Source organism: Leuresthes tenuis, unplaced genomic scaffold, assembly GCF_036924035.1.
Source record: "Leuresthes tenuis unplaced genomic scaffold, fLeuTen1.0.hap1 SCAF_7, whole genome shotgun sequence".
Taxonomy (NCBI): Eukaryota; Metazoa; Chordata; class Actinopteri; order Atheriniformes; family Atherinopsidae; genus Leuresthes; species Leuresthes tenuis.
The window spans coordinates 2807412-2834957 of record NW_027325361.1 but is presented as its reverse complement, the minus strand read 5'-3'; the positions used below and the strand labels follow the sequence as shown (position 1 = coordinate 2834957).

General features: G+C 44.9%; 3 protein-coding genes across 4 annotated transcripts in view; 2 read left to right on the top strand and 1 right to left on the bottom strand.

The window, feature by feature from the left end:
• The window catches only part of pycr3 (pyrroline-5-carboxylate reductase 3), a 404375-nt gene extending 403661 nt beyond the window's left edge, over nt 1-714 (top strand). The window contains exon 8 of the transcript XR_011916907.1: nt 705-714. The gene's annotated coding sequence lies outside the window, so the exon portion shown is untranslated. The remainder of the gene's footprint in view (nt 1-704) is intronic.
• The window catches only part of LOC140311517 (tripartite motif-containing protein 16-like), a 252966-nt gene that overhangs the window by 47955 nt on the left and 177465 nt on the right, over nt 1-27546 (bottom strand). The window lies entirely within an intron of this gene.
• LOC140311518 (tripartite motif-containing protein 16-like) lies at nt 710-2780 on the top strand. Of its 2 annotated transcripts, XM_072388909.1 has the most exons (2): nt 710-1861; nt 1892-2780. In XM_072388909.1, exons 1-2 carry the CDS (start codon nt 739-741, stop codon nt 2455-2457), a joined length of 1689 nt encoding a protein of 562 aa, XP_072245010.1. In that variant the 5' UTR covers nt 710-738; the 3' UTR covers nt 2458-2780. The 2 variants fall into 2 exon arrangements, with proteins under 2 accessions (XP_072245010.1, XP_072245009.1); XM_072388908.1 differs by having other exon boundaries at nt 710-2780.

Below are 27546 nucleotides of genomic sequence, written 5' to 3'. Positions count from 1 at the left end.
GTTTCTGCTCACACTCACAACATGGAGGATAAATTTAGTGCTCAGGCAGGTGAGAGTGTCCATCATCTGTCTGATATTTCACTTAAATGCAGTTTATGAGCTCCTTTAGAGACGTTTTAGAAGAAAACATCATGAAACCGTCTCATCGGCTCAGTTTTAAGGTGATGTGAAAATCAGCCTTCAGATAAATATACATTTAGGTCTGATGTCTGTTTGGTCAGGATATGATTTTAATCTTCATTCTGAGGAGGAAAACCTGCAAGTGCATGTTAAGAATGTGTTGCCACTTGGTGCATTAACAGCATAGTAAAAGGATGAAAACTCTGCTGTTTTTATGTCGAGTGAAATTTAGGATCCAAAGCAGCAACACGTTTGATTTATGTGCAGCAACTGATTCCATTATTTCAGGAGAAGCTCGTCTGCTTCATTTAAAGTTCTGTGAAGAAAGAAGCTGACGAGGAACTGGAGCTTTAACACAATGATTCTTTGTGAAAGTGAAGCTAAACTTCTTTCCAGAGGGATTAAAAGAAGAATCAACTCATATTTTAACCATGAAGACTGGTGTGAAACAGCTTCAACACACTTCCTGCTCTCACATGTTTCCTTGTTCCCTCCCCTTCAGACCTGCAGGCTGATGATGGGTGTGACCAGCAGCTGGTGAGCTGATTGGCTCAGAGCTCAGACTAGTTTCATTTATGATGAAGTGAAACTCACTGAGTCGCTGATCTGAGAGGAGAAATGGCGCAGAAAGGAGTTCAGCTGGACCGAGAAACCTTCTCTTGTTCGATCTGTTTGGATCTGCTGAAGGATCCGGTGACTATTCCCTGTGGACACAGCTACTGCAGGAACTGTATTAAAGGCTTCTGGGATGGAGAGGATCAGAAGGGAATCCACAGCTGCCCTCAGTGCAGGAAAACTTTCATACCGAGGCCTGTCCTGGAGAAAAGCACCATGTTAGCTGCTTTAGTGGAGCAGCTGAAGAAGACTGGACTCCAAGCTGCTCCTGCTGATCACTGCTATGCTGGAGCTGAAGATGTGGCCTGTGATTTCTGCTCTGGAAGAAAACTGAAAGCCATCAAGTCCTGTTTAGTCTGTCTGGCCTCTTACTGTGAGAAACACCTTCAGCCTCATTATGATTCACCTCCATTCAGGAAACACAAGCTGGTGGAGCCCTCCAAGAACCTCCAGGAGAACATCTGCTCTGGTCACGATGAGGTGATGAAGATGTTCTGCCGCACTGATCAGAAGTCTATCTGTTATCTCTGCTCTGTGGAGGAACATAAAGGCCACGACACAGTGTCAGCTGCAGCAGAAAGGACTGAGAGGCAGAGAGAGCTGGAGGGGAGTCGGCAACAAATCCAGCAGAGAGTCCAGGACCGAGAGAAAGATGTGAAGCTGCTTCAGCAGGAGGTGGAGGCCATCAATCAGTCTGCTGATAAAACAGTGGAGCACAGTGAGAAGATCTTCACTGAGCTGATCCGTCTCCTCCAGAAAAGAAGCTCTGAGGTGAAGCAGCAGATCAGATCCCAGCAGGAAACTGAAGTGAGTCGAGTCAAAGAGCTTCAGGAGAAGCTGGAGCAGGAGATCACTGAGCTGCAGAGGAAAGATGCTGAGCTGCAGCAGCTCTCAGACACAGAGGATCACACCCAGTTTCTACAGAACTGCCCCTCAGTGTCAGCACTCAGGGAGTCTACACCCTCATCCAGCATCAAGATCCGTCCTCTGAGGCACTTTGAGGCTGTGACAGCAGCTGTGTCAGAGCTCAGAGAGAAACTACAGGACATCCTGAGAGAGGAATGGACCAACATCTCACTGAGAGTCACTGAGGTGGATGTTTTACTGCAGGAACCAGAACCAGAACCTGAACCTGAACCTGAACCTGAACCTGAACCAGAGAGCAGAGCTGACTTCTTAAAATATTCATGTGAAATCAAACTGGATCCAAACACAGCAAACAGAGAGCTGTTACTGTCAGAGGGGAACAGAAAAGTGACAAGAATGGATCAACTTCAGTCTTATTCTGATCATCCAGACAGATTCACTGGATATTCTCAGGTCCTGAGCAGAGAGAGTCTGACTGGACGTTGTTACTGGGAGGTGGAGATGAGAGGGGAAGGAGTTGGTGTAGCAGTCGCATACAAGAACATCAGCAGAGCAGGAGGTGGGACTGAATGTAGATTTGGATTTAATGACAAATCTTGGGCATTATATTGTGACCCAGACAGTTATTCATTTATATACAACAGCATGGAAACCTCCATCTCAGGTCCTGCATCCTCCAGAGTCGGAGTGTACCTGGATCACAGAGCAGGTATTCTGTCCTTCTACAGAGTCTCTGGAACCATGACTCTGCTCCACAGAGTCCAGACCAGATTCACTCAGCCGCTCTATGCTGGGATTAGGTTTTATTATTCTTATTCTGATGGAGCCACAGCAGAGTTGTGTAAAGTGGAATAAAGGTATCCTGTCAGCTCTTTGCTGTTTATTTGCTGCTTTTTCCTGGGTTTGTGCAGCCATGGAGGATATCACTGCTAATGATGAGTTTTATTCACAGAAATGTTTCTCCACATGAAAATCTAAACTTCTCTGAGCTCTAAATATTAGTTGGATGCTTGTGTTGATGTGTCTGTATGTTGTTGTTTCTCTTCCACTTCATGGAGCCCAACAGAGAGATCAGCAGACCTTCCTTTATCACAGATTCTGTTCACATCTCATCACTTTGTAAATGTAAAATTATTCTGGAGCTACACTGACTTTGATTAGTTTCAGAGATCAAATGTTGTCGCTGTTTTCTAAATCAACCAACAGATGAGGAAGTCTGTTCTGAGGTGCTCAGAAACGGTCATTTCCAGGATCAGCAGGAATCAGGAGGTCCTTCATCAGCTTTAATGTGAGAACCAGTGAAGATTTTCACAGCAAATACCACTTTGAAGGAGTGAACAAAGTGTTTTCTGTTGTCTTCATTTCAGTGTTTGTGTGAAATCTGACGGAGAAAATGTCAAACTGATGTGAGGGTATAACTGAGGCAGTTTTCCTGTAACAGTACAAAGTTCAGAGTTCATGTTCAGAGCAGAAAATATTTGACTTTCTTCAATAAAACAGCTTCATCTCAGAGAAATGAGTCCAGTTTTCTTTGAATTTTTCTTTCCTGCGTCTCTCACTCAGAAAGATTTGATCCACATGCTTCAGATGATTAGTTATTATTCTCTGAACTCTGCTGTTCTGAAGTTTCTTCTTTAACAGAAGAACAACACGAGACCACCGATGAGAATCAGTGGCAACAGGTCTTATGGAGGGATGAATCCTCCCCAGAGCCCGGACCTCAACATTATTGAAGCAGTGTGGGATCATCTGACAGAGAACGGAACAAAAGGCAGCCCACATCCAAAGAAGAGCTTTGGGATGTCCTTCAAGAAGCCTGGAGAACTATTCCTGAAGACTCCTTAAAGAAATGACAGAAAGCTCGTCTCAGAGGGTTCAGGCTGTGTTGGAGAATAAAGGAGCTCAGACCATTAAAGAAATATGTTTTTACTTTATATAAAGTATTTCTATTTGTTTTTCCACATTTAATACTGCATCCACTTCCTGTTTTCATTGCAATCTATAAAAAATGAGGAATGGCTCGAGAGTTTTACAGAGTATTGTAAAGGATTAGAACTATGAACATTTTCAACATTGTCCCTTCGTCAGCAAATGATCAAAACTAAATGGACAGTTAATGAACAACTGCAAACGGTTTCCAAAGTCTCACCCAGACAAAACAGGGAGTTAGAAGACCTTCAGCTGATCCATCTACTGTTGGCCCAAGCCTCATCAGAAATGGTCTCCATGGAAGGGTGGCTGTCAAGAAGCCGTTCTTAAGGAAGGGAAACAGGGAGAAAAGGCTGAGCTGTGCCAAATGACACAAGAAGTGGACTGAAAATCAGTGGCAACAGGTCTTATGGAGGGATGAATCCTCCCCAGAGCCCGGACCTCAACATTATTGAAGCAGTGTGGGATCATCTGACAGAGAACGGAACAAAAGGCAGCCCACATCCAAAGAAGAGCTTTGGGATGTCCTTCAAGAAGCCTGGAGAACTATTCCTGAAGACTCCTTAAAGAAATGACAGAAAGCTTGTCTCAGAGGGTTCAGGCTGTGTTGGAGGATAAAGAAGCTCAGACCAGAGATTCACTTTAAAGCTGCTCAGAACTGATAAAAAACTTTGATTTCTGTATTTGTTGCACATGACACTGCAGGAATTTCCACTGTTGTGATAATGACTCATGAGGACTTGCTGCTCTGGGACAGACTTTTCCCAAACTTGGCTTTGGAGGTCAGATTAGAGCCACGTTTAGCTCAGGCTCAGAGTTTTATGCCAGGGAACACACAATGCCAGTCAGGGTCCTCACAAGGATGGGAGGATAAAGCGTTGACTCAGCAATAATCAGTCAGGACAGAAAGTCAACAGCAGTCACATGATCAACACAAACACATTCAAAAGAGCACTGCTAACAGCACACAAACACACACTCTTTCCTCCTCTCTGCCAACGATTACGGGAATTTGCCACCCTTCTCAACACTGCTCGACACATCACTGAGCTGCTCACTGATTGGCTCCTGAGGCAGGCTCTGCAGCAGCCAACCAGCTCGCTCCGTGGCGATGGTGCGCAGCATCTCGTGAGAGGTCTGACAGCCGGGAAGAGTCGGGTGGAGACGAGCATCATCTCCTCCTCCCTGTTTCCGGGAACCGTAAGTCTTTGTATGTGTGGATGTTCTCTGCAGGATCACGACTCATCAGTTTGTTTCTCAGCTGCTGAGTCATGTTTTGATTTATCTATTCTTACTGTTCACTTGACATTTTGAATTTCCAGAGATAGAGGGCAGCAGGTGAAAATATTTCCGGATGAAGCAAAAGTGACGTAAATCCAATATTCCTGCTTCATGTGTTCACGTGAGGAAGGTCACAGCTTCATGTACACAGGCAGAATTCTGCCTGCTTCCATGCACAGAGAGAGATTTATCAATATAAAGAAGAGATAATTACACAGAATTCAACAAACACACGGAGCTAAATCAGCTTTTCAGATGCTAAATGAAGATGCCTTGGTTTAGGTTTGTTTAGCTGAAGTAAAACCATGAAAGATGGAGTCACTGGAGGCTGCAGAAAGCGAATAAGCACAGGCAGAGAGGGATGATTACTGATTTGTAAAGCTTCCACTTTAAAGAACTTTGTGTGCATCAAAACTACCTCGACACAGCGTAAGGTCTTTGAAAAAATACTGACAAATAAAAAGGAAAAGGAGTTATGTGGAGAAGACAAACTGACTCTTAGACGACACCTTAGAGACACAAACGGACCAAAATGGGCAACAAAGTCAAAGAAAAAAAGACAAAAAGACAAAGAATTAACAAAAGGATTTGGAAAATGGCACAAATTAATTGATGAGAAAATCAACTGCAAAGAAAGAAAAACAACACTCTTAAAGGGGCAAAAAATGACCAAATAGAAGCAGAAATGGTCCACAAAGCAAAACACAAAACTATCTTAAGAGGTTTAGTTGTTATTTTGAAGCCAATCCAGGTTAAGAGAACGAGGATGAAGCTGTCTCGAGACAAACCTTTGATGACCAGCAGGTGGCAGCAGAGCCGCATTCAAAGGTGACCATCAGTTCAGCCTCCGGCCAGCAGGGGGAGCAGTGACACCACAGATCAGCCGCACTCTGTTATGAAGACGATCACATGAGTCACAGACACACAGTCCTGAGTCACATGTCTGCTTTACTGACCACCTCACCGTCTGAAAACCTCTGATTTAGTCTCTGTCTCCTCACAACTCTGTGAAACGTCGCTGATCCCAAAATAACTCAAAAACACGTCTCGCTCCTTCCACACTGACTCACAACATTTACTCACACAGTGCATTTTTAGAACTTTCGCAGTTGCTCTATGGGGAGTAATTAGTGGATTTATTTGAGGAAAACTGCAGAATCGCAGTGCAGCATTGTCACCTTCGTCTCTGAAAGTGTTACCTGTTCTATTTCAGAGGGATAAAACACCATTAAAGTTGATATTTTTCGTTGTGTTTTCAGATTTCTCTTGCAGGAATCTAAATTAAAACTAATGCTCTCAGCTGCAAGGTGGTTGTTTTCTGTCTGTGACCTTGCTGCGGAGTGTGTTTGCTGAGTCATGTTGTTGCCCAGCTCCTCTCTCTTTCTTACCGGAATCACTTGCTGGCTTTTATCACATTTTCTGCTCTCACACAGGCTTTTTGATTCATCACCTTCTCTGTTTATTCCTCATTTCCTTGTCTCAGCATGTTCCGCTGCTGCTGTCCTACTCTCAGTCTGCACTTTAGTGGATCATTATTTTACCATCTGTGTTTTCTGCCCCGTTAGCAGCACAGCGGACGGTGACTTCAGCCGGATTGTCAGGTTTGCAGTTTGTGGAGATGTCTCAGAAATGACTCATTTTATTCACGTGAAAATTGTTTTCTGATGCTGCACAGCAGCATGACTACGAGTGCTGGAGACCTTCCGCTGAGTCCTGAAACAGAGAACACACTGATGCACAAGGGCCGCTCAAACTGGACAATCTACTGATAAAACAGCAATGAAAAGACAAAGTGAACAGCTTGTGAAAACGAAACAATGTGTACGGAGAAAATAAGCAGAAAAAAAGGACAAGTGAGTACAGCATAACCAGACCAAGAGATACAATTAAGATTATTATCCATATGAAGTCCCTTCTGAGAAGGAAGCTGCTGAAAACAAGCTATTGATGTGCACAAACAAGATAACTTGTTCAAGCAAAATACAAAGACAGAAACAAGTCTTGCAGATAAGATAACGTGAGAGAGATGCATGACCAGTACCAGTTGCCATCGATTCTGCTTTTTAGGGTTTCTATGACCCGGATGACTGAGAATCTGCATCAACAGGTCCCCCAGTCAGTGTTGGCAAGGGATGATTACTGGAAGCACGTGTTGTCTTCAGCTCAAAGATAACTGTTCATGTTTGGATGTTATGTTCAGTTAATAACTGAAAATACTTTGCAATCAAATCCTTTGCTTAAAGGGGAACTCCGGTATTTTTAAACCTTATTTCTGGCATTAAATACGTTCATCTACTCACTGAGAACAGTTTGGTGAAAGTCGGCGTCCTTCGGAAGATATTTAGATAACTGGAGATCCATATAACGGAGTGAACGGGGCTTAGAGGATGCAGCCTCTAAATAAGGCATTATCTGTCTTTATTTCACCAATACTTTAAGAAGAATGAATGAATGAACGTGTGCTATAGCTCTGTTAGCTCATAGCTGCTGTTATGTGGCTACTTGCAGCTATAGGAGAGCTAACGGAGGGATTTCTACACAGGCACTCTACTGGGCCCACTTCATCCACACGCCCCCCTGCAGCACAGTTTATTCACTCCGTGCTCTGTGACAGTCGGCAACTTCACACAGAGTTTGCTGCTGATAGTTTTGTGCAACATGGCAGGATATTTATCAGATTTTGACCATGTGAACAACGACTTTGAGTAAGATGGACGTTCTTACCGGAGTGAATGAGCTGTGCTGCAGGGGGGCGTGTGGATGAAGTGGGCCCAGTAGAGTGCCTGTGTAGAAATCCCTCCGTTAGCTCTCCTATAGCTGCAAGTAGCCACATAACAGCAGCTATGAGCTAACAGAGCTATAGCACACGTTCATTCATTCATTCTTCTTAAAGTATTGGTGAAATAAAGACAGATAATGCCTTATTTAGAGGCTGCATCCTCTAAGCCCCGTTCACTCCGTTATATGGATCTCCAGTTATCTAAATATCTTCCGAAGGACGCCGACTTTCACCAAACTGTTCTCAGTGAGTAGATGAACGTATTTCATGCCAGAAATAAGGTTTAAAAATACCGGAGTTCCCCTTTAAGGACAGGAATGAAACTGCTTGATTATTGGTTAAAAATAACATAGTTGGGACTGAAATACAATCTTTTGGCCATTTTTGTGTCACCGACCGCAGGTCACATGGTTCCTGCCTGCATGAAGGAATGTCTCATTGGGTTATTTTGGACAGTCTCTAGAAAACAGTTTTTAGTCTTTATCTGTCAGATGATTAACAGCTGGGAGGTTTGACAGTCATCACATTCCTGCTCCTCAGAGGAAAAAAGCAACGATTTCAAAAACCTCATTTCTCTTCCTCCACACTCGTTGCATCATCTGACTCATCTTTGACCTCCTGTTGTTGATGCTCTGCAGAGATTTCCTGCATCTTCGAGTCAGTAACAGGTGAACACTGCTGACCCACTTCCTCTGAATGTGCAATCAACAGCTTCATGATCGAGGAACACGAAGCAGAAGCAGCGTGTCTGAAGCGCTGAATCAGGTCATGTTGTTGTTCTAGTTGTTGCCTGGTATCACCTCGAGATTGCCACACATTCCTGGGGTAGAAGGTTGGCAGGAGGTGGGATAGATGTTGGTTTCATGAGAGTTACATGGATAGAAAAGAGGACAGATTATTTCCCTGAACCAGTTCTATCTGGAAACTGTCTTATCTTTATCTGGACAGGCTGAGTGAGCTGCATCCTGATCTGAGCTCAGTTTGTCAGTCCATTAGCATCAAAGGCCGTAGTCACCGGGTCAGGACCGTCCTCCTCATGGTTTCAGGGAAATCTGAGTTTCTCGTGAACCCTGCTGGACATCATTTTCCCAGCAGCCAGCAGAGTGTTTCCAGAAACTACTCAGACGTTCCTGCTGCAGGGCAAAACTTTCATAATTTCATGAGTTTCAAAGCAAGTCCTCTTCAATAAATGAGGTGTGGAGCGGCTGGTCATGTGGTTATAGAGCAGGCTTTGGTGAAGGTTAGAGGGCATTTGTCATCATGGCTGCAATGATAAGGAAAGTTTAAACAAAGAACACTCACTACTGGTGTAAAACTGTCCATCCATCCCAACCTCCAGCCCTCCAACCCAGTGTTCCTGTTCACTGCGGCCTCTAAAGGCTGCTGCAAACACTCTTTACTACTCTTTTTCTGCCTTAAAGGCCAAGATGTAGCTGCTTTGAATTTTGTATTTGTGTGTTTATGATGTGGACTTCACGTATTAATGAGTTCGTTTCATCAACTTTGCACTTCGAAGACTAACTGTGGAGGTAAATGTGTCCAGATATTCAACATCCTCCATTCTGTGATCAAAGCATCAAATGCTAACCTCTTAATTATCTACATGTTAGCTGTATTCCACTTTGGGGATTTCCCTTCTGCAGTCAGCCACCAGGGGGTGTCCCCATTTTTATTGAGTCTCTTTGGAGCAGCTGTCCATGCTAAAAATGTTTGTGTAGCCCAAAGAAAGCTGTTAGCTAATGAAAAGGAAATCTGCCTTAGCTCTGTTAGCTAAAATAAATCCTTTATAGCTGAATTTAACCACTATATTTTTTAAATGAACAAGAGGCAACTTTGAAAAAGATTTAGCTTATTTCACCTGAATTTAGAGACTAACTAAAACCAATAAGCGGTGACTTTTTCAGGTAAAGGAACCAGTCTTAGCCGAATTAAACCAATATTAGCTCAAATAAATGGGAATTAGCTTAAGAAAGAAAAACACTGTGTAAACTACTTTAGCTGAAAAAAAAACTGCTGGTAACCAAAAGCTACCTATATGAGCTAGAAAATGCTTACAATGGTAGTTAGAAACCTAATTAGGTTAATAGAAACTGGTCATTAGTTATCTGAAAGATATCCAGATCCAGAACAAGCTGGAGAATCTGCAGAGAAGTCTGCGTCATCCACATAAAAACGGATATTTTTATCAAAAAATCTTCAGTTATGACATTATATTAGGGTCATATGTAGGGTTTGTACTGTATTTTATTATGAAAATACAGTACAAACCTGTGTGGTACCAACAAACTAATCCTTTTATTTGTTCAGGACACTTGAAGTGAAAAATTTGTATCGCAGCAATCTAAGTCAGGATACCTTATGAACACCGGAGGAGGCTGTTATCAATTTATTGATAATGATATTCTGTAATTTTATGTATCTTTTATTCTTTTCTTCCATGAGTTACTTTTACTTGCTGCTGTCATCCTTAAAAAGTAGTAAAAAGCAGTTTATTTGCAACAGAAGAAGAAGAAGAAGAAGAAAAAGAAGAAGAAGAAGAAGAAAACCAGCATTGTGAAGAGTCACAGATAATCCTGGGAAAATTATGATTTCTCATGAAAACGGCAGCATGAGGCAGAGGGAAGCGTCTCCGTGAGGTGACGAAAACTAAAGGCTTCTCTCTTTTTAGGATGTGAGCTGCGGTTCGAACCAGAAAACCACAAACACCTCCACAGCGGCAGGATTTCATGAAGTAGAGGACGAAAACTTCAGAGGGGAAGCCCCGCCCGGCTTCTCACCACCTTCCCACCGCCTGGTGCTTCTGTCGTTGTGGGAAAATGAAGGTCACATGACTCAAAGAAGCTTTGACTCGGTGGCGTTGTGAAAAAGAAGGGATGTTTGTAACGTTAAAGCTGATAAAACAAGTCGAGCTGGAACCTAAAAGGGTTGAAAGAACAGCTGCTTTCACTGTGTTTTTGAATGGGTTGAAGGAACAAAGATGGCTGCTGGGATTACAAAGGATGGAGCCCTGCTGCACTTTATTTCTGTTGCATCAGATTTTGTAGAGTTGGTTCAAGAGTATCATTGTCACTGCCAGTCAGGCTGTTGTTTACGCTCCAGTTTACAGGCTTTAAGTAGTCTGATCGAGCCACATTTAGAGAATAAGAAGAAACGCGTGGCTGTGTTTTACACTGGGATGTTAGCACCTTACCTCTGTTTAAGGCCATTATTGCCTCATTGAGTTAGAAAGAGACGAGGTGGAAGCTATAATCTGATTCCTCTCAAAACCCACACCTCGTCTTTTTTGCTTAAACTAATTATAATACGACCCAATATATTCAGCAATGTGTTTATTATAAGAAGTCATTCATAGTTGCAGTGGAAAGTTTAATATTTGGTTATGAGGGTTAAAAAATGCACTGATTTATGATTTTAGAGGCAGTTTGAGCGTAGAAATGAGAACACCAATGAATGGCCTTAAATCTGCATTCTAGCTTCAAACATTTCATAAAATCTCTCTTTGTTTAGAAGCAAAATGTACAATTGAGAGATTTGACCCCTTGACAAAAGGTTAAATTCTGCAGGTGGAATTTAAGTGTGATCTGAATATTATTAGGTTAAGATATTCTGGTATGTTTCGTGTCAGAAAATCTCACAAAGAGATCAAATTCCCTGCAGTGGTTTAATGGATTTGTTTTGGAACAGGAGCATTAGGCCCAGGGTGGCGAACAAGTTAAGGGGCCCTTTGGGGGTTTATTTCATTTTCATACTGTACTTTGGCAGCAAACTTCAGGCAGGCAGCTTGTCTTCATCTGTGGTGTTTCAACCACAGCACGACTTGTTTTTAAATGGAAAAGACATCAACAGACCCACTCAGCTGGTGTTTCATAACCCAATGCGTGATGCTAAATATTTACTGTGCACCTTAAGAGGAAGACGCTTCACCAGAATTGAGAAAAGGACTGACACAACCAGGGTGGTGGTAAACAAAGAAAGGCTGGAACGTGTGACAGAGCAGGTAGATTCACTGCTGAGGGGAGCAGGTGTGCTGGTAGACCGGGAGGCAAGAGAGGTCAGCTGATGGTGAACTGGTTTGCACGAGGTTTCTATCCCTGTGCAGTCTGCCAACGTAGAGCCAGGATATAAGAATGACCAAACAGTGCTGTCGCTCCAGGGATCCAAGTGGTCAGAGGCCCAGGTTCAGAGCATCGATACCAGAGAGAGACTAACAATGACCAAAATACACACAAACCAGTGGGAAGAAAAGATATGAACGTGTGCTATAGCTCTGTTAGCTCATAGCTGCTGTTATGTGGCTATAGGAGAGCTAACGGAGGGATTTCTACACAGGCACTCTACTGGGCCCACTTCATCCACACGCCCCCCTGCAGCACAGTTTATTCACTCCGTGCTCTGTGACAGTCGGCTAACTTCACACAGAGTTTGCTGCTGATAGTTTTGTGCAACATGGCACGATAAAACAAAAAAAAAGACTAAATACTGACATGCTGCTCAGCAGGTTGTAGCATTGGATCCTTCACATGGTGGATATGCATCAGCTGCAGGACACAGAACCACCAGCTGTCGGTCGTGCTCAGATCCTCCTCCTGCTGCACTGATGTGACGCCCACACACTCCTCCAATCCTCCTCCTGAGCATGTGTAACATTGTTGTGTTTGAAATCTATACCACACACACAAATGGATGACAGCAGCCTGAGTCATCGACCTTATATAACAGGTAGCCAGGAGGGGAGGGGAGAAAAGATGATATCAACGATAAGAAGAAGAACCTGAACAGATGAAATGAAGACATATGCCTTCACTGTTTGCACATTTAATGTGCTCCCAGCTTTCTGTTCCCTGTTAGAGCTGCTCAGGTCCCAGTTAGAGCTGCTCAGGTCCCGGTTAGAGCTACTCAGGTACTAGTTAGAGCTGCTCAGGTCCCAGTTAGAGCTGCTCAGGTCCCAGTTAGAGCTGCTCAGGTCCTAGTTAGAGCTAATCAGGTCCAAATTAGAGCCACCAACCCAGTTAGAGCTGCTCAGGTCCCGGTTAGAGCTGCTCAGGTCCCAGTTAGAGCTGCTCAGGTCCTAGTTAGAGCTGCTCAGGTCCAAATTAGAGCCACCAACCCAGTTAGAGCTGCTCAGGTCCCTGTTAGAGCTGCTCAGGTCCTAGTTAGAGCTGCTCAGGTCCCAGTTAGAGCTGCTCAGGTCCCGGTTAGAGCTGCTCAGGTCCCAGTTAGAGCTGCTCAGGTCCCTGTTAGAGCTGCTCAGGTCCTAGTTAGAGCTGCTCAGGTACCAGTTAGAGCTGCTCAGGTCCCTGTTAGAGCTGCTCAGGTCCTAGTTAGAGCTGCTCAGGTCCCGGTTAGAGCTGCTCAGGTCCCGGTTAGAGCTGCTCAGGTCCTAGTTAGAGCTGCCCAGGTCCCGGTTAGAGCTGCTCAGGTCCTAGTTAGAGCTGCTCAGGTCCCAGTTAGAGCTGCTCAGGTCCCAGTTAGAGCTGCTCAGGTCCTAGTTAGAGCTGCTCAGGTCCAAATTAGAGCCACCAACCCAGTTAGAGCTGCTCAGGTCCCAGTTAGAACTGCTCAGGTCCCAGTTAGAGCTGCTCAGGTCCCAGTTAGAGCTGCTCAGGTCCCAGTTAGAGCTGCTCAGGTCCCGGTTAGAGCTGCTCAGGTCCCAGTTAGAGCTGCTCAGGTCCCAGTTAGAGCTAATCAGGTCCCAGTTAGAGCTGCTCAGGTCCCAGTTAGAGCTGCTCAGGTACCAGTTAGAGCTGCTCAGGTCCCGGTTAGAGCTGCTCAGGTCCTAGTTAGAGCTGCTCAGGTCCTAGTTAGAGCTGCTCAGGTCCCAGTTAGAGCTGCTCAGGTCCCAATTAGAGCTGCTCAGGTCCTAGTTAGAGCTGCTCAGGTCCCGGTTAGAGCTGCTCAGGTACTAGTTAGAGCTGCTCAGGTCCCAGTTAGAGCTGCTCAGGTCCCAATTAGAGCTGCTCAGGTCCTAGTTAGAGCTGCTCAGGTCCCGGTTAGAGCTGCTCAGGTCCTAGTTAGAGCTGCTCAGGTACCAGTTAGAGCTGCTCAGGTCCCTGTTAGAGCTGCTCAGGTCCTAGTTAGAGCTGCTCAGGTACCAGTTAGAGCTGCTCAGGTCCCAGTTAGAGCTGCTCAGGTCCTAGTTAGAGCTGCTCAGGTCCAAATTAGAGCCACCAACCCAGTTAGAGCTGCTCAGGTCCCTGTTAGAGCTGCTCAGGTCCTAGTTAGAGCTGCTCAGGTCCCAGTTAGAGCTGCTCAGGTCCCGGTTAGAGCTGCTCAGGTCCCAGTTAGAGCTGCTCAGGTCCCTGTTAGAGCTGCTCAGGTCCTAGTTAGAGCTGCTCAGGTACCAGTTAGAGCTGCTCAGGTCCCTGTTAGAGCTGCTCAGGTCCCGGTTAGAGCTGCTCAGGTCCTAGTTAGAGCTGCCCAGGTCCCGGTTAGAGCTGCTCAGGTCCTAGTTAGAGCTGCTCAGGTCCCAGTTAGAGCTGCTCAGGTCCCAGTTAGAGCTGCTCAGGTCCTAGTTAGAGCTGCTCAGGTCCAAATTAGAGCCACCAACCCAGTTAGAGCTGCTCAGGTCCCAGTTAGAACTGCTCAGGTCCCAGTTAGAGCTGCTCAGGTCCCAGTTAGAGCTGCTCAGGTCCCGGTTAGAGCTGCTCAGGTCCCAGTTAGAGCTGCTCAGGTCCCAGTTAGAGCTAATCAGGTCCCAGTTAGAGCTGCTCAGGTCCCAGTTAGAGCTGCTCAGGTCCCAGTTAGAGCTGCTCAGGTCCCGGTTAGAGCTGCTCAGGTCCTAGTTAGAGCTGCTCAGGTCCCAGTTAGAGCTGCTCAGGTCCCAATTAGAGCTGCTCAGGTCCTAGTTAGAGCTGCTCAGGTCCCGGTTAGAGCTGCTCAGGTACTAGTTAGAGCTGCTCAGGTCCCAGTTAGAGCTGCTCAGGTCCCAATTAGAGCTGCTCAGGTCCTAGTTAGAGCTGCTCAGGTCCCGGTTAGAGCTGCTCAGGTACTAGTTAGAGCTGCTCAGGTACTAGTTAGAGCTGCTCAGGTCCCAGTTAGAGCTGCTCAGGTCCCAGTTAGAGCTGCTCAGGTCCCAATTAGAGCTGCTCAGGTCCTAGTTAGAGCTGCTCAGGTCCCAGTTAGAGCTGCTCAGGTCCTAGTTAGAGCTGCTCAGGTCCAAATTAGAGCCACCAACCCAGTTAGAGCTGCTCAGGTCAGAGTTAGAGCTGCTCAGGTCAGAGTTAGAGCTGCTCAGGTCCCGGTTAGAGCTGCTCAGGTCCCATTAAGAGCTGCCACAGGTCCCAGTTAGAGCTTCTCAGGTCCCAGTTAGAGCTGCTCAGGTCCCAGATAGAGCTGCTCATGTCCCAGTTAGAGCTAATCAGGTCCCGGTTAGAGCTGCTCAGGTCCCAGTTAGAGCTGCTCAGGTCCCAGTTAGAGCTAATCAGGTCCCGGTTAGAGCTGCTCAGGTCCCAGTTAGAGCTGCTCAGGTCCCAGATAGAGCTGCTCAGGTCCCGGTTAGAGCTGCTCAGGTCAGAGTTAGAGCTGCTCAGGTCCCGGTTAGAGCTGCTCAGGTCCCAGTTAGAGCTAATCAGGTCCCAGTTAGAGCTAATCAGGTCCCAGTTAGAGCTAATCAGGTCCCGGTTAGAGCTGCTCAGGTCCCAGTTAGAGCTAATCAGGTCCCAGTTAGAGCTGCTCAGGTCCCAGTTAGAGCTAATCAGGTCCCAGTTAGAGCTGCTCAGGTCCTAGTTAGAGCTGCTCAGGTCCCACTTAGAGCTGCTCAGGTCCCGGTTAGAGCTGCTCAGGTCCCGGTTAGAGCTGCTCAGGTACCAGTTAGAGCTGCTAAGGTCCCGGTAGAAGATCCTGTTCAGCAAAAAGAATGAAAAGGCTCAAAAGGCCAGCTGTTAACTATCTTGTACATCCCCAGAGCCTCTCAACAAAACTGGAATTCAGGCCTGGATGTAGTCCGATACAGTGCAGCACTCGCAGCTTGCAGTTGATCAGTATTAAAAGTGTTTACTTTCCTCTGAACACATGCAGTCTGCTGCTAACTGGACCAGAAGTCGATGTTTTCCCTGATGATGGAGATGTTGCTTCGTGTTACTGAGGATCTGAGGAGCTGCAGCAGCACTCAGCAGCTCAGATTACCGCAGTATGTGTGTGAGATGAGATCAGAAAGCTGCCCATCAGCACGGCGTGGCCATGAAAACAAACACGATACACAGGGTTTATTCATCCGGGCCGAGACATCAAACTGCAGGTTTACTTGTGGTTCCCAGAGTCTCTAAAAGCAGAATGGGAGGCAGAGCCTTCAGTTATCAGGCCCCTAAAAGCAGAATGGGAGGCAGAGCCTTCAGTTATCAGGCCCCTAAAAGCAGAATGGGAGGCAGAGCCTTCGGTTATCAGGCCCCTAAAAGCAGAATGGGAGGCAGAGCCTTCAGTTATCAGGCCCCTAAAAGCAGAATGGGAGGCAGAGCCTTCAGTTATCAGGCCCCTAAAAGCAGAATGGGAGGCAGAGCCTTCAGTTATCAGGCCCCTAAAAGCAGAATGGGAGGCAGAGCCTTCAGTTATCAGGCCCCTAAAAGCAGAATGGGAGGCAGAGCCTTCAGTTATCAGGCCCCTAAAAGCAGAATGGGAGGCAGAGCCTTCAGTTATCAGGCCCCTAAAAGCAGAATGGGAGGCAGAGCATTCAGTTATCAGGCCCCTAAAAGCAGAATGGGAGGCAGAGCCTTCAGTTATCAGGCCCCTAAAAGCAGAATGGGAGGCAGAGCCTTCAGTTATCAGGCCCCTCTCTGTGGAACCAGCTGCCAGTTTGGCTTCAGGAAGCAGACACCCTCTCTACCTTTAAGATCAGGCTGAAACTTTCCTTTCTGATAAAGCTTATAGTTAGGGATGGCTCAGGTGAGCCTGAAACATCCCATAGTTCTGCTGCTATAGGCTTAGACTGCTGGGGGAGCTCCCATGATGCACCTTTCCTCACTTTGCTCTCTTTTTCCTCCTGTTTAATTTCTCAAATGATATTATGTCCATGTGACATTATTGTGGTTATTAACTTGTGTTTCCCTGTTCCAGCAGGTATCCTTTGAATGGTGTTATGGTGTTTTCCCCCCTCTTTTCCCTCTTTTCTGTCTTCTCAAACCCCAGCTGGTCCAGGCGGATGGACCCTTCCTGGTTCTGGTTCTGTCAGAGGTTTCTTCCTGGTTCTGGTTCTGTCAGAGGTTTCTTCCTGAGTCTGGTTCTGTCAGAGGTTTCTTCCTGGTTCTGGTTCTGCCAGAGGTTTCTTCCTGAGTCTGGTTCTGTCAGAGGTTTCTTCCTGGTTCTGGTTCTGTCAGAGGTTTCTTCCTGAGTCTGGTTCTGTCAGAGGTTTCTTCCTGGTTCTGGTTCTGCCAGAGGTTTCTTCCTGGTTCTGGTTCTGCCAGAGGTTTCCTCCTGGTTCTGGTTCTGCCAGAGGTTTCTTCCTGTTAAAGGGAGTCGTTCCTTTCCACAGTCCCTCAGGCTCAATTAAAAATAAATTGAAATTGAAATTGAAATTAAGAAACCCCTCATCTCCTCAGGTGTGTGTGTTTCATGAACTGATTCTGTTGTAACCGCTACCTAATTTGCATATTCCTTTGATCTTCAGCCATTATTGAACTGCATCTTTCCTTTCTCAGTTTCAGGATCCACTGCATTAAGACCAGATTAATCATCGGGACGCTGTTAGTCCTGCAGACTCTGCACAGACAGACATCTGATGGTTCGACCCCAGAGAGCATGAAGTAAACAGGAATGTGAAGCATGAGGCACCGACATCTGTCAGCTGAATGGGTGAACTGGACTGACCCGCTGTGAGGCAACAAGCTATTGTCTCTCAGGAGGAAACTGTCTCAGCAGATAATAACGAGGTCAAAATAAAGTAAGAACTTTCAACAACTGAATTAAACCGGATATGGAACAAAATACTGTATCTGCATTCTTCATCTGAGTCGTGAAAATGCTGAACTCTGACAGTTGTTAGCATGCAGCCAAGTTACCAGACGTCTGTTTCAACACATAAAAGTCTCAGTATTGTCTCCCAAAAACACATTTTTTTGTATGTAATCATCTTATCATCATTATGTGAGCTGGGTAGGGTTAAAGGTGTGGGAAGGGATCAGATACTGTGTGTAACCGGTTTGCACCATCATTCACTGTCCCTGATAATTAAACTCATTCTTACACTCGTATTCATCTAAACCTCTAAAAATGACTGAACACTTTCCATCTGCATCCAACTTATTTGGACGTACTGTCTAATGAATCTAGAAACTATAAGATAAAACCTTTAGATAGGCAGTTGCTTGGTGTCAGGCAGCTTTGCATCATGTGATGAACCATAACCAGTGAGTCTTAAAGCACTAACACTGTGTTTTTGTAACGTCTGAAACCTAAAAGCGTTACGGTGAGTGGGAGGAGAGGTGGAACAGAGGCGGAAGCAGCAATCTCTTGCTTAAAAGGTGGACAAACATGCATCTAAATAAGACTCAGTGTCAAATATCATCATGTTGTAAAAGGAGCTGTGATGCAGGAGAGAAATATACCATTTTTGAGGGTTTTACACCCAGCTGGTGTGAGATGTGCTGGAACTGTTGCACCTGATTAAAAACTCGGCTTCTTCAGGGGTTTCTGTGAGGAATCTTCAGATTTAAGGGTTTTCCTTGCGCCAAAACGTCTCTGGTTTCTGGTTCATGTTTATATTCTGCTGGAGGAACCTAAGCTGGGCTAAATATCTGAGGAGCTTTGAATGGTTGTTTGTCTTGTGGCCCTGAACAGGATGCACCCCACCTCTCGCCCCTACGCCACCCGGGATAGATTCCAGCCCCCCACACAACCCGGAATTGGGAAAAGCGAGTATGAAAATGAATGTACAGAATCTGTATTGAGCTTATTGCTCTCAAACAAAGCTTTTTGTGTCGCTCTGAATGACTTTACCTCCTCTAAGACTCAGCTAAGTTGTGGCATACCACACGGGTCAGTCATTGGCCCCCTTCTGTTTTATTTCCATGCAGCTTCTTGCCAGCTGAAGCAATGTCACGATGTGCATAAACTATTATTTTTACATCCTAAATGCCCCCAAATGTCCCTCAATTAAAAAATGAGGAGTTTGAGGTCATTCTGTGGGCAGTTCCTGAAATAAAGCATCGCTGGCTGTTAGATATCTAGGTTTAATCTTTGATGCTAACTTCTGTTTTGATACTGCTTTCTTTCAAAAGGTATGAATCTGCTCTGCCTCTAACACATCACCCAATAACAAAAGCAAACCATCACTACTTTCTCCTCATCCTTGGAGTTTTACAGCAGCAAATCATGACGACAGGACACTATAGTTTGGTATCAGCTGCAAGCTAGTGCTGTCAAGCAATGAATGCACCGTATTTACAGATGAGAGCTGTTTTTAATGCAGAGTTTTTAATGCACAATACAAATACTGGTTCCAGTCTAACCTCCTGCCGTTAAATCTGTGTCTGCATCTCTGTGTCTGCATGATTTATGTTCGACAAACTCCAAATGATCAGTGCAGAGATGCAATTCATCCCAGAACTGACATGTTTCGACACATTTCCTCATCACCAGGACAAAGAGGCACGGTTGCATCACCCTGTGTTTGCATTTCTTCTGGCTCTCAGTTTGGTTTCGTATTGAGTCTGATAACTTGCTGCTGCCTTAGAGAGCTTTAAATAGCCTTTCCTTGAAATAGATGACAGAGTTTTTGACCTGAAATCGACAGTTTGTGGCAAAAGTCGATGACTTTATGAAACTCTGACCTCAGGCATGACAACTTTTATCGAACGTATGCATAAGCTAGTGTTTAATTTTCAATATTTTTGGGGGTTTTGTGAGTCTCTGCTTCTTCTGTGCACATCTCGTCTGGCCTGATTATTTTTAACCTGCCCTGTTTGGTGTTATTTCTTTCATTCTTTTTGCGAAGCACTGTTTGTGCTGCAGTTGCTTTCACACCTTCGCTCAGACACAGGAAATTCTGTTCATGTGTTTGGAGCAGAAGCTAAAAATAGACGTCAGAGAGGCTCCTGAGCTGAAGCCAAACAGTTCATGGAAAAACTGGAAAACGTTTAGAGTGAGCTCACATGAATGTAGCACATGGTCCAAGTAGTACATGTGGTCAAGAAAAGGACACGCGGATCAGCCGGGCTTGGTCATGGGTTCAGTTTCAGAAGCAAGTTCATGTCAGATGACCCATGTGTGGAAGCCTGGACGTGCAGGAAAAGTCCCCGTGCAAGGACACAAAGCTGCTGAGAGCCGTGTGACTCATGATGTGCTCTGCATTGTTTGAATTCTACCATGTGCACGTGCGCGCATGTGCGTGCACGTTTAACATTGTGGAAAACGTCAACTGGATGCGAAAACACAGTTAAACTCATGACATGATGCCTGCTTTTTCAGTTGTGTGATGCTTCACATGCACGGTACATGCACTGTACGTGCACGGTACGTGCACTGCACTGTACATGCTGTAACGGCAGTTATATTTATGTTTCGCCACTAGATGCAGCTCTGATTTTATGGCCATAGAGAATGTCCGTATAACACGTTTGTTGTTTTAAGTGTTTTGATGTATATATTTAATATTTTTTATCAATGTTTAGAGGATATAGTTAATAACATTTGGTGTTAGGTAAAAGCTAAAAGTTAAAACTTGATAAGTTTAGTTTAAGGTGACGGTGACGTCACTTCCGGTTTAAAAAAGCGGTCCGATAAACTGGAAGCATTGATATGGATCCAATTAAGAAAGCAATTAACGAAGACCATAAGCGGTTTCAAGTTTACCGGTTTGTCCACGTGCAGGCCAAAGTGGTATGTAAGTTTGTGTTTGTAAATTATGTATTTTCTTTCAGTTGAGGCATGTGTAATGTAATATTTGTACATCATTTGTGTTTTATCAGTTCTACGGTGTACTTGTGGTGAAAGCCGTTTGACGATGAAGACCACAGTAAAAATCAGTGAAAAGAACACACAAGTCTGTGAACAAGCCGGCATACATGCACTGTACATGCACTGTACATGCTGCTCTCTGATTGGCTGGCAGGTAATCGTGTGTGTGAGCTAATAATTCACAGGTCAGCAGGTACATGAAGCCACAGGTGCGCGTGACAGCTGACATACAAGGAGGACGGAAACTGCTCAGATAAAAAGTGATCTTAGAAATATGCTGTTGGGATGTTAATTTATCTATTTAGCCTTTTCTGTGTGCAGGTGTGCACGTGAACACCTGACATCTTTATATCTGAGATTAAATATCACTGCAGCTGAATGAATCAGGAAGAAAACCAAGATGCTTGTTGAACGTTTTCAGAGGAATTGAACAAACAAACAGTTGTAAAACTTCTTCAAGTGCTGGAAGGAAATATTTAAATGCTGGAAGTAGATGGCAGGGATCTGTTTAGTCTGTGTCTGTCAGATTTGAATAAACACAGCTGAATCTAAGCGGCGTTATGTTTTGTGAGTCTGATGCAGCTGGCGTGCTGCAGGGCATTATCCTTCCTCAGCCTGCAGCAGCACAACAACAACGGAAAACATTTCTGGTATTTGGATATTTTCCGGCTCAGCAGGTAATTCTCGGACTGTTCCCGCTGCTGCGGTACTGGCTGGTCCCACTTCAACAGGCCGGGTGTTTTTACAGAACTCGTAGTTTGGCAGAGCACACTTGGGCTTACGGGAAAAGGGCTGATTGAAGGAACTGTCCTGCTGATGATGCACTCCGGTGCAGCTGGTGTGGAGAGCAGGAGGAGGAGAAGGAGTCCGACTGCATCAAACATTTAGCTACGTGCCTCACAGAAACTTTCACTTTCCAAAGCTTTTCGGGTAAAGAGAAACCTGAGTTTCTGAAAGTCATGTGAAGTAATTTGTTGTCCCGTGGAGTCTCAGCCCCCCCCCAGTTTCTGCTGCCTGTGAGTTTTCCATGCTCCATTTCTGCAGCCTGGTGTCACTATAAGTCCTGAAATGATTATTTAAGACTCTGTTTAATGTTTACAACATCATTTCATCATATTAGAATTGGGGAAACAGAAGGCTACAGACCTCTCCAGCATTAAAAAGTTGTGCTTAGTTCACATCTATCTCTTTGACTACTTGTGTGATTAACATGGAGAAAGCTTTGAAAAGTTTCATCCATTCAGGGGAGAACTGCAATCAAGTTGCTGCCCAAATCCAATTCTTTTCATTTCGAGGTGAAACCAGGATCCTTTTGTGTTCTCCTCCCACCAGTGAAATTATTATTTGGGGGTAAATCAACTCTCTATTTGAATTGTTTCTGTGGTTTCAGCAAATAATTTCAAATTTCGACCACGATATAAGAGGTTTTTAAGGAGGTTTTGCTTGCTTCCAATAGTTTTGAGCTTGAGTATTCGAAAAACCTGTCTGCAAATTTGTTTAAATAGTTGAAAACAATCAAAAAACTGCTGCTGGTGAGTTCTTCAAAGACTGTGTTTGTCCCAGGAAATGTTCCTCTGGACGTTTATTCCTCGAGGACCGATGCTTTGTTTTCCTGTGACAACTGAACTGAACCTGAGCCAATTTGCTGTTTTCTGGTGCTGAGAGGTGTGTTTGCAGAAAAAGAGACGCAGTGAAAGCACATTTAAAACATCTATTTACACAGCAGCTCCAGGATTTACGCTAAATCTGTGCTTCGGTCATTCATAAAAAAAGGTCCCTGTGATTAAAAGCTAAAACAGTTAATCATCTACAAAAGACTGTCCGACAATTCTAAGAAATGATTTGTTTTAGTTGCTTTTTAGCAAAAATATTTATAGATTTCAGCGTCTCAAGAGATAAATGAGCCCACACTGGAAGAATGAATCTGTTGTTGATGTTTTTCTGGTGAATTTCAGAGGAAAAAAGTCATCAGGAAAATGAAATTCCCCTCAATGGTCTGTGAGCTGAAATCATTTCCTAACAGTCAGGCAGCTCTCGCCCTCCTCCTCCTCCCATCTTCATACACAAACACTCCTCCCTCGGTGCTGTGCCCCTCCTCTTGCTGCATGTTAGGTTGTTTCCAGGCTTTAGTTTGATTCCAACCAACGTCAGCAGCAGTCAGAGGAGGTCATCGGGATGTTTGTTCAAAAGAGGGAGGGGGGGGTGAAAGTGAAGGAGGTTATTAACAAGAGAGGAGATGGGAAAGAGGAAATTAATGAGGTGAAGATGAGAGAGCATGAAATGTGAGGAAGGGGGTGATAAAGTGTGGAAAAAGGTGATATATCTGAAAGAGAGAGAAAAGCAGTGATGAGGTCAGTTTTATCCGTGGATAGATGGGAAATAAAAAGCAAAAAACTGAATAAATACATATTATTTAGAACCAAAGATCACAGTGTTCTTTATCAAAAACAGAAGCATGACTCAGAAGGCTTTGGAAGAGGAAAAGGAGCACTCTTAAGCTATCTGTGAGTCCTACGCCGGCCTCCGGTCAGTAGGGGGCGCTGCAGGGAGAATCAAAGCAAAGCAAATAACCAGTCAAGTCATCGAGGAACAAAGGTGGTGACAGCAGGTAATGAAGGAGCCCTTCCAGTGCAAACACAGCTATTATGCTCCAAAACTTGAAACATCTGCTTTGTTTTCTGTGCTGCCTTATCATGGCCCATCCCTAACTGGAGCAGTTTCTATTGATCCATCCACTTCTGCTGCTTATCTGGACCAGATCACAGGAGCGGATATCCTCGGAGTCATCAGCCAGCTCTTCCAGGGGGACACCAAGGTGCTCCCAAGCAAGTTGAAAGATTCGATCCCTCCAGCATGTCGTGGGTCAGTCCATGGGCCTCCTCCCAGAATGCATCCTGAGCAGATGCCCACACAACCTCAGTTGGTTACGTTCGATGTGGGGAAGCAGCAACTCGACTCTGAACCCATCCTGCATGACCGAACTACTCACCCTGTCCTCATTTCCATTGCTTCTTTTCCTTATCTCTCGTTTTCACTGCTCACAGCTTGTGGCAATTAGAGTTTAGATCAACGGCTTTGTTATTTGGATCAGCTCTGTCTGCAAAACTGCTAACAAGATGCTGAAACACTTGAACACCTCACCTCCATCCCAGAGTGGGGTTTCCACTCTTTTTCCCATCAAGGCCTCGAACTTAGAGATGCTAATTCCCCTCCCAGTTGCATCACATTCCACTGCAGTCAGGTTTAGGGAACCAAACTGAAAGGAAAACATACTTTCTGAGTCCTTTTGGCTGTGGCATGAAAAACTGTCTCTATAACTGTCTTTCATCACCTGCAATGATTTGTGATGCTGAGGCTTGTGAAGAATGTCAGTATTCGATGTCGTGTGAATGAGAAATTGTTGAAAAAGGAGTTCCTGAAGTCGCTGAATAGAAGCTATGCTCAGTAACCTTTGCTCATTGTAGTCATTATGAGTCATTACAGTTTGAAGCAGACAAAGAAACTCATCACAGTTCGATAAATGCTTCGTTCCATTTGGCATTTGAAGCTGGGAATGAAGTCAAACACGAGTTGCAAGTTGAAAAACCAGTGGGACGCCTTGATAACAAAGCATTATCCTGTATTTCTTTCCGATTCATACAGTTGGAGAGCATTAAATGAGACACAATCTGACGGAAGCGCTAACATGTCAGCACTGGTTGTTCTGACCCAGGCAGCCATGTTGGATTTTAAGGTGGAGAGCCATGCATTCATCTGACTTTACGACTGACTGACATTCCTACAGGGAGCTGAGAAATCCCAGAGTTCAAGTTCACATGGAACACACCCAGAACCGTATGGCTTAAACATGTGGAAGGCATGTGGAAACCCACTGGGTCTGAAACCAAAGGTCAAAGCTGTGTTTGATTTGTTAAGAGGTTCCTCTTGGACTCTGTTTTTTAACTTAATGATTTTTCTACATGTTTGTTTTTACTTTTTGTTTTTACTGATGTGCTCTGTTGTGGTCATGACTGCTACCATGTAAACAGTGACACACTCGAGCAGCCGCTGCCGCTGCCGCTGCCGCTGCCGCTGCCGCTGCTGCTGCTGCTGCTGCTGCTGCTGCCGCTCATCCTAATGATGATGATGATGATATGTTTATGTTTCTGTATTCAGCAGCTGTTTTTATCCAAAGTGACTTACAAATGAAGATATAACAGCTCTATAAAAAGCTAACAATAAGCTACATAGAAGGAACCCAGGAGTCCGACTCTGTCAGAGGGGACAGAGTAGAGATAGGGTGCAGGCATAGAAGGAAGTGCAGAAAGATAAAGGGCAGAGATAGAGGGGGGAGGGAAGTACAAGGTAAGTGCTGGGATAGGAGATGCTCTCTGAAGAGCTGGGTTTTCAGGAGCTTCTTGAAGATAGACAGGGACGCCCCTGTTCTGGTAGCGCTCGGTAGGTCATTCCACCATCGTGGGACGACACATGAACAGAGTTTGGATTGTCTTAGGCGTGGTGTAGGAGCTGCTAGACGACAATCCTGGGACCAACGGAGGGACCCAGTTGGGACAGAAGCCTTTGCAAGAGCATTCAAGTAGATGGAGCCGTTCCATTAAGCTCTTTGTAGCTAACATCAGGGACTTGAACCTGATGCGGGCGGCTAAGGGCAGCTGATGATGATGGTTAAGGGAGAAGGATTTGGGGCTCTGCAGAAGGTCTCAGCAGGACCACAGTGTGGGAACACGCACACATACACACAGCGGCGTCCTCAGAGGTGTGAAGTCTGGTTTTTGGTCTTGGTGTGTTCAGGTGCTGATTGGAGCTGTTGGTTTTGACACCTTTTATGTGTGAGAGCGTTCCTTCAGCCACTGCTCCCACCACCCTGCTGCTTACTGGTTTAACTGGGAGCTACTGTTCCACATTCTACCACATGCCACTGCTTTTCTACCAGCTTTTCTCAGTGTTCTCAGCTTTAATCCACTTCAAATTCAGCTTTAAAGGGGCAGTGAGCTCAGGGGATGCGACTGCAGGGGTCCATCAGACTGATGAAGCCGACGTGTTAATCTTCACAAGTGCTGGAAATAGGAAATACACATTCCCCAGACCTTAGCCCAGTATCTCTGTGTGTTTGCACCTGTAGAAATATATCTCAGAGGACCAGCTTTTGCGTCTGATATTTGATAGTTTCTGCAGACGTGTATCCATACGACCTTTTGGGTCAGCAGGGCCAAAGCTTCCCATGTTTTTGCATGGAAGCAGTCCACAGTGGACTGTAGAGGTGTGGATCATTGTGATTGTTCTGCAAAGTCTCTCCGGTGCTGTTCCTCCACTCGTCTTGTTAGCTTGGTGTGTTGTTCTTCTGAATGAAGACTGATCCAGGCACATTGGACCCCTGCTGACTGGTGAGGAGAGAGTTTACGTCACAAGTACCAGTCCAGAAATAGCCGGTGAGTCATTCTGAAGTTTAGTTTGAAAAAAAAAACACTTCAAATGAGCGTAACCTAACTTTTTTTGCACTTTTTCTTTTTTAAATATTCTAAATACAAATGAAAAACAACGATGAAAATCCAGCTAACATAAGATCTCCAAGTAAACACGAGTACATTCAAATGAGGGAAGGTAGTCTTTATTTTGTGGGGATCTAAAGTTGCTCATTTTGTCTTATTTCAGAGACGTTTTGGCATAAAAAAGAAATGACATTACTGTAAATATAATAAAAACTTCCCAATGAGAGTCCTTTATCAAACCACATGTTCAATGAGCTTAAGGGAGGTTTTTCAGCTGATCCCATCCAAGCCATATCAGGCTAATGCTGAGCGCTTTCTGAGCCACGATGTGACGTCTGAGAGGAGCTCAAGTCCGTGGAATGTCTTCTGAAGTGAAACACAAATGTAGGTGTGTGTGTTGGAGGTGTGAAGCTGCAGGAGGACAGTGTGAGAACTTCATACTCGACTTGTTCCTCATCAGCGGGAGGGTCAGAAGTCACGCCACCTCGTTTTCTTTCTTCACCCCGTCTAATCACATGCACACACACTGACCTGCGCTGAACCGCTCCAGTCACACCTCAGGAGTTTGAGTCAACACACGGGCTGCAGATCTTCTCACACTGAAGAGTAAACACCTCCTCAAACTTTTCCAGGACGCCTCCACGGTGGATCTGCAAACTGAGACTTTTGAGAACTGAAGCGAGACCAGCAACGAGCTGTGAGACAAAGTGAGGCTGCACAGGAACAGACTTTCTGTCCACTTCCAGGGGAAGAGGCATGAAATCACAGCAGGTTTTCACATGGAGCTGATGTGTATTCACAATAAAACTTAATTAGTTTTAGTTAAATGGAATTAGTGCAAGATAAAGTGCCGTATTTGACTCTTTATCGGAGGAAAAACACCCTGATTTACTCTGAATTCTTTCCACTGAGAAGCTTCAGCGAGTTTCTCTCAGCTGGTCAGGTGTGAAAGTCTGACACCGTCTCACAGCCATGTGCCCCAGGGGGGAGACGAAATGACCTCCCCTGAGGAGATGCTTCATGCTAAACAACAACCACAACCCCCCCGTCTGCAGGCCTGCAGGGTTCAGCCCTGAAACACAGCCTCAGAGCAGTAAACAAAGTCAGGGAACAGGATGAAGCTGCTGACGGTTTCTGTGAAGGAAGCTAAACGGAAGAAAATGCATTATGTGATAAAAATGGATTAGTTTAATGTATTTATTCATTAAAAAGAGTTCTGATCATTCATTATTTCCTCAGCGTAACAATGGAGAAAACGCTGGATTTATGCTTTGTTACTAAGTCTGAGCGGATAAATGATAAATGACTTTGTTGTGTTCTTCTGTAGAAGAAGAACAGAGTGAGCAACGCTTGTTGTAATGATTTAAGGTGCGTTTAGCCTTGTACGACATGCTGATGATAACCAAATGCTTCATAAAGGACTGACATGGATATCTGGAATAAAGAGTAAAACGTAGTCCTTTAGAATAGAAGTATGTTCACAAATATTCAGTTTATTCAGTGGGCTGGAAAAAAACAATAAAGATGCTCCGGGTTTAAAAAGGAAGAAGAGCTCATTGTTTCTAGAGCTTTAAAAGATCT

What these genes read in the sequence shown, in the direction of transcription:
- LOC140311518 (XM_072388908.1), top strand. Translation starts at nt 739, where the DNA reads ATGGCGCAGAAAGGAGTTCAGCTGGACCGAGAAACCTTCTCTTGTTCG.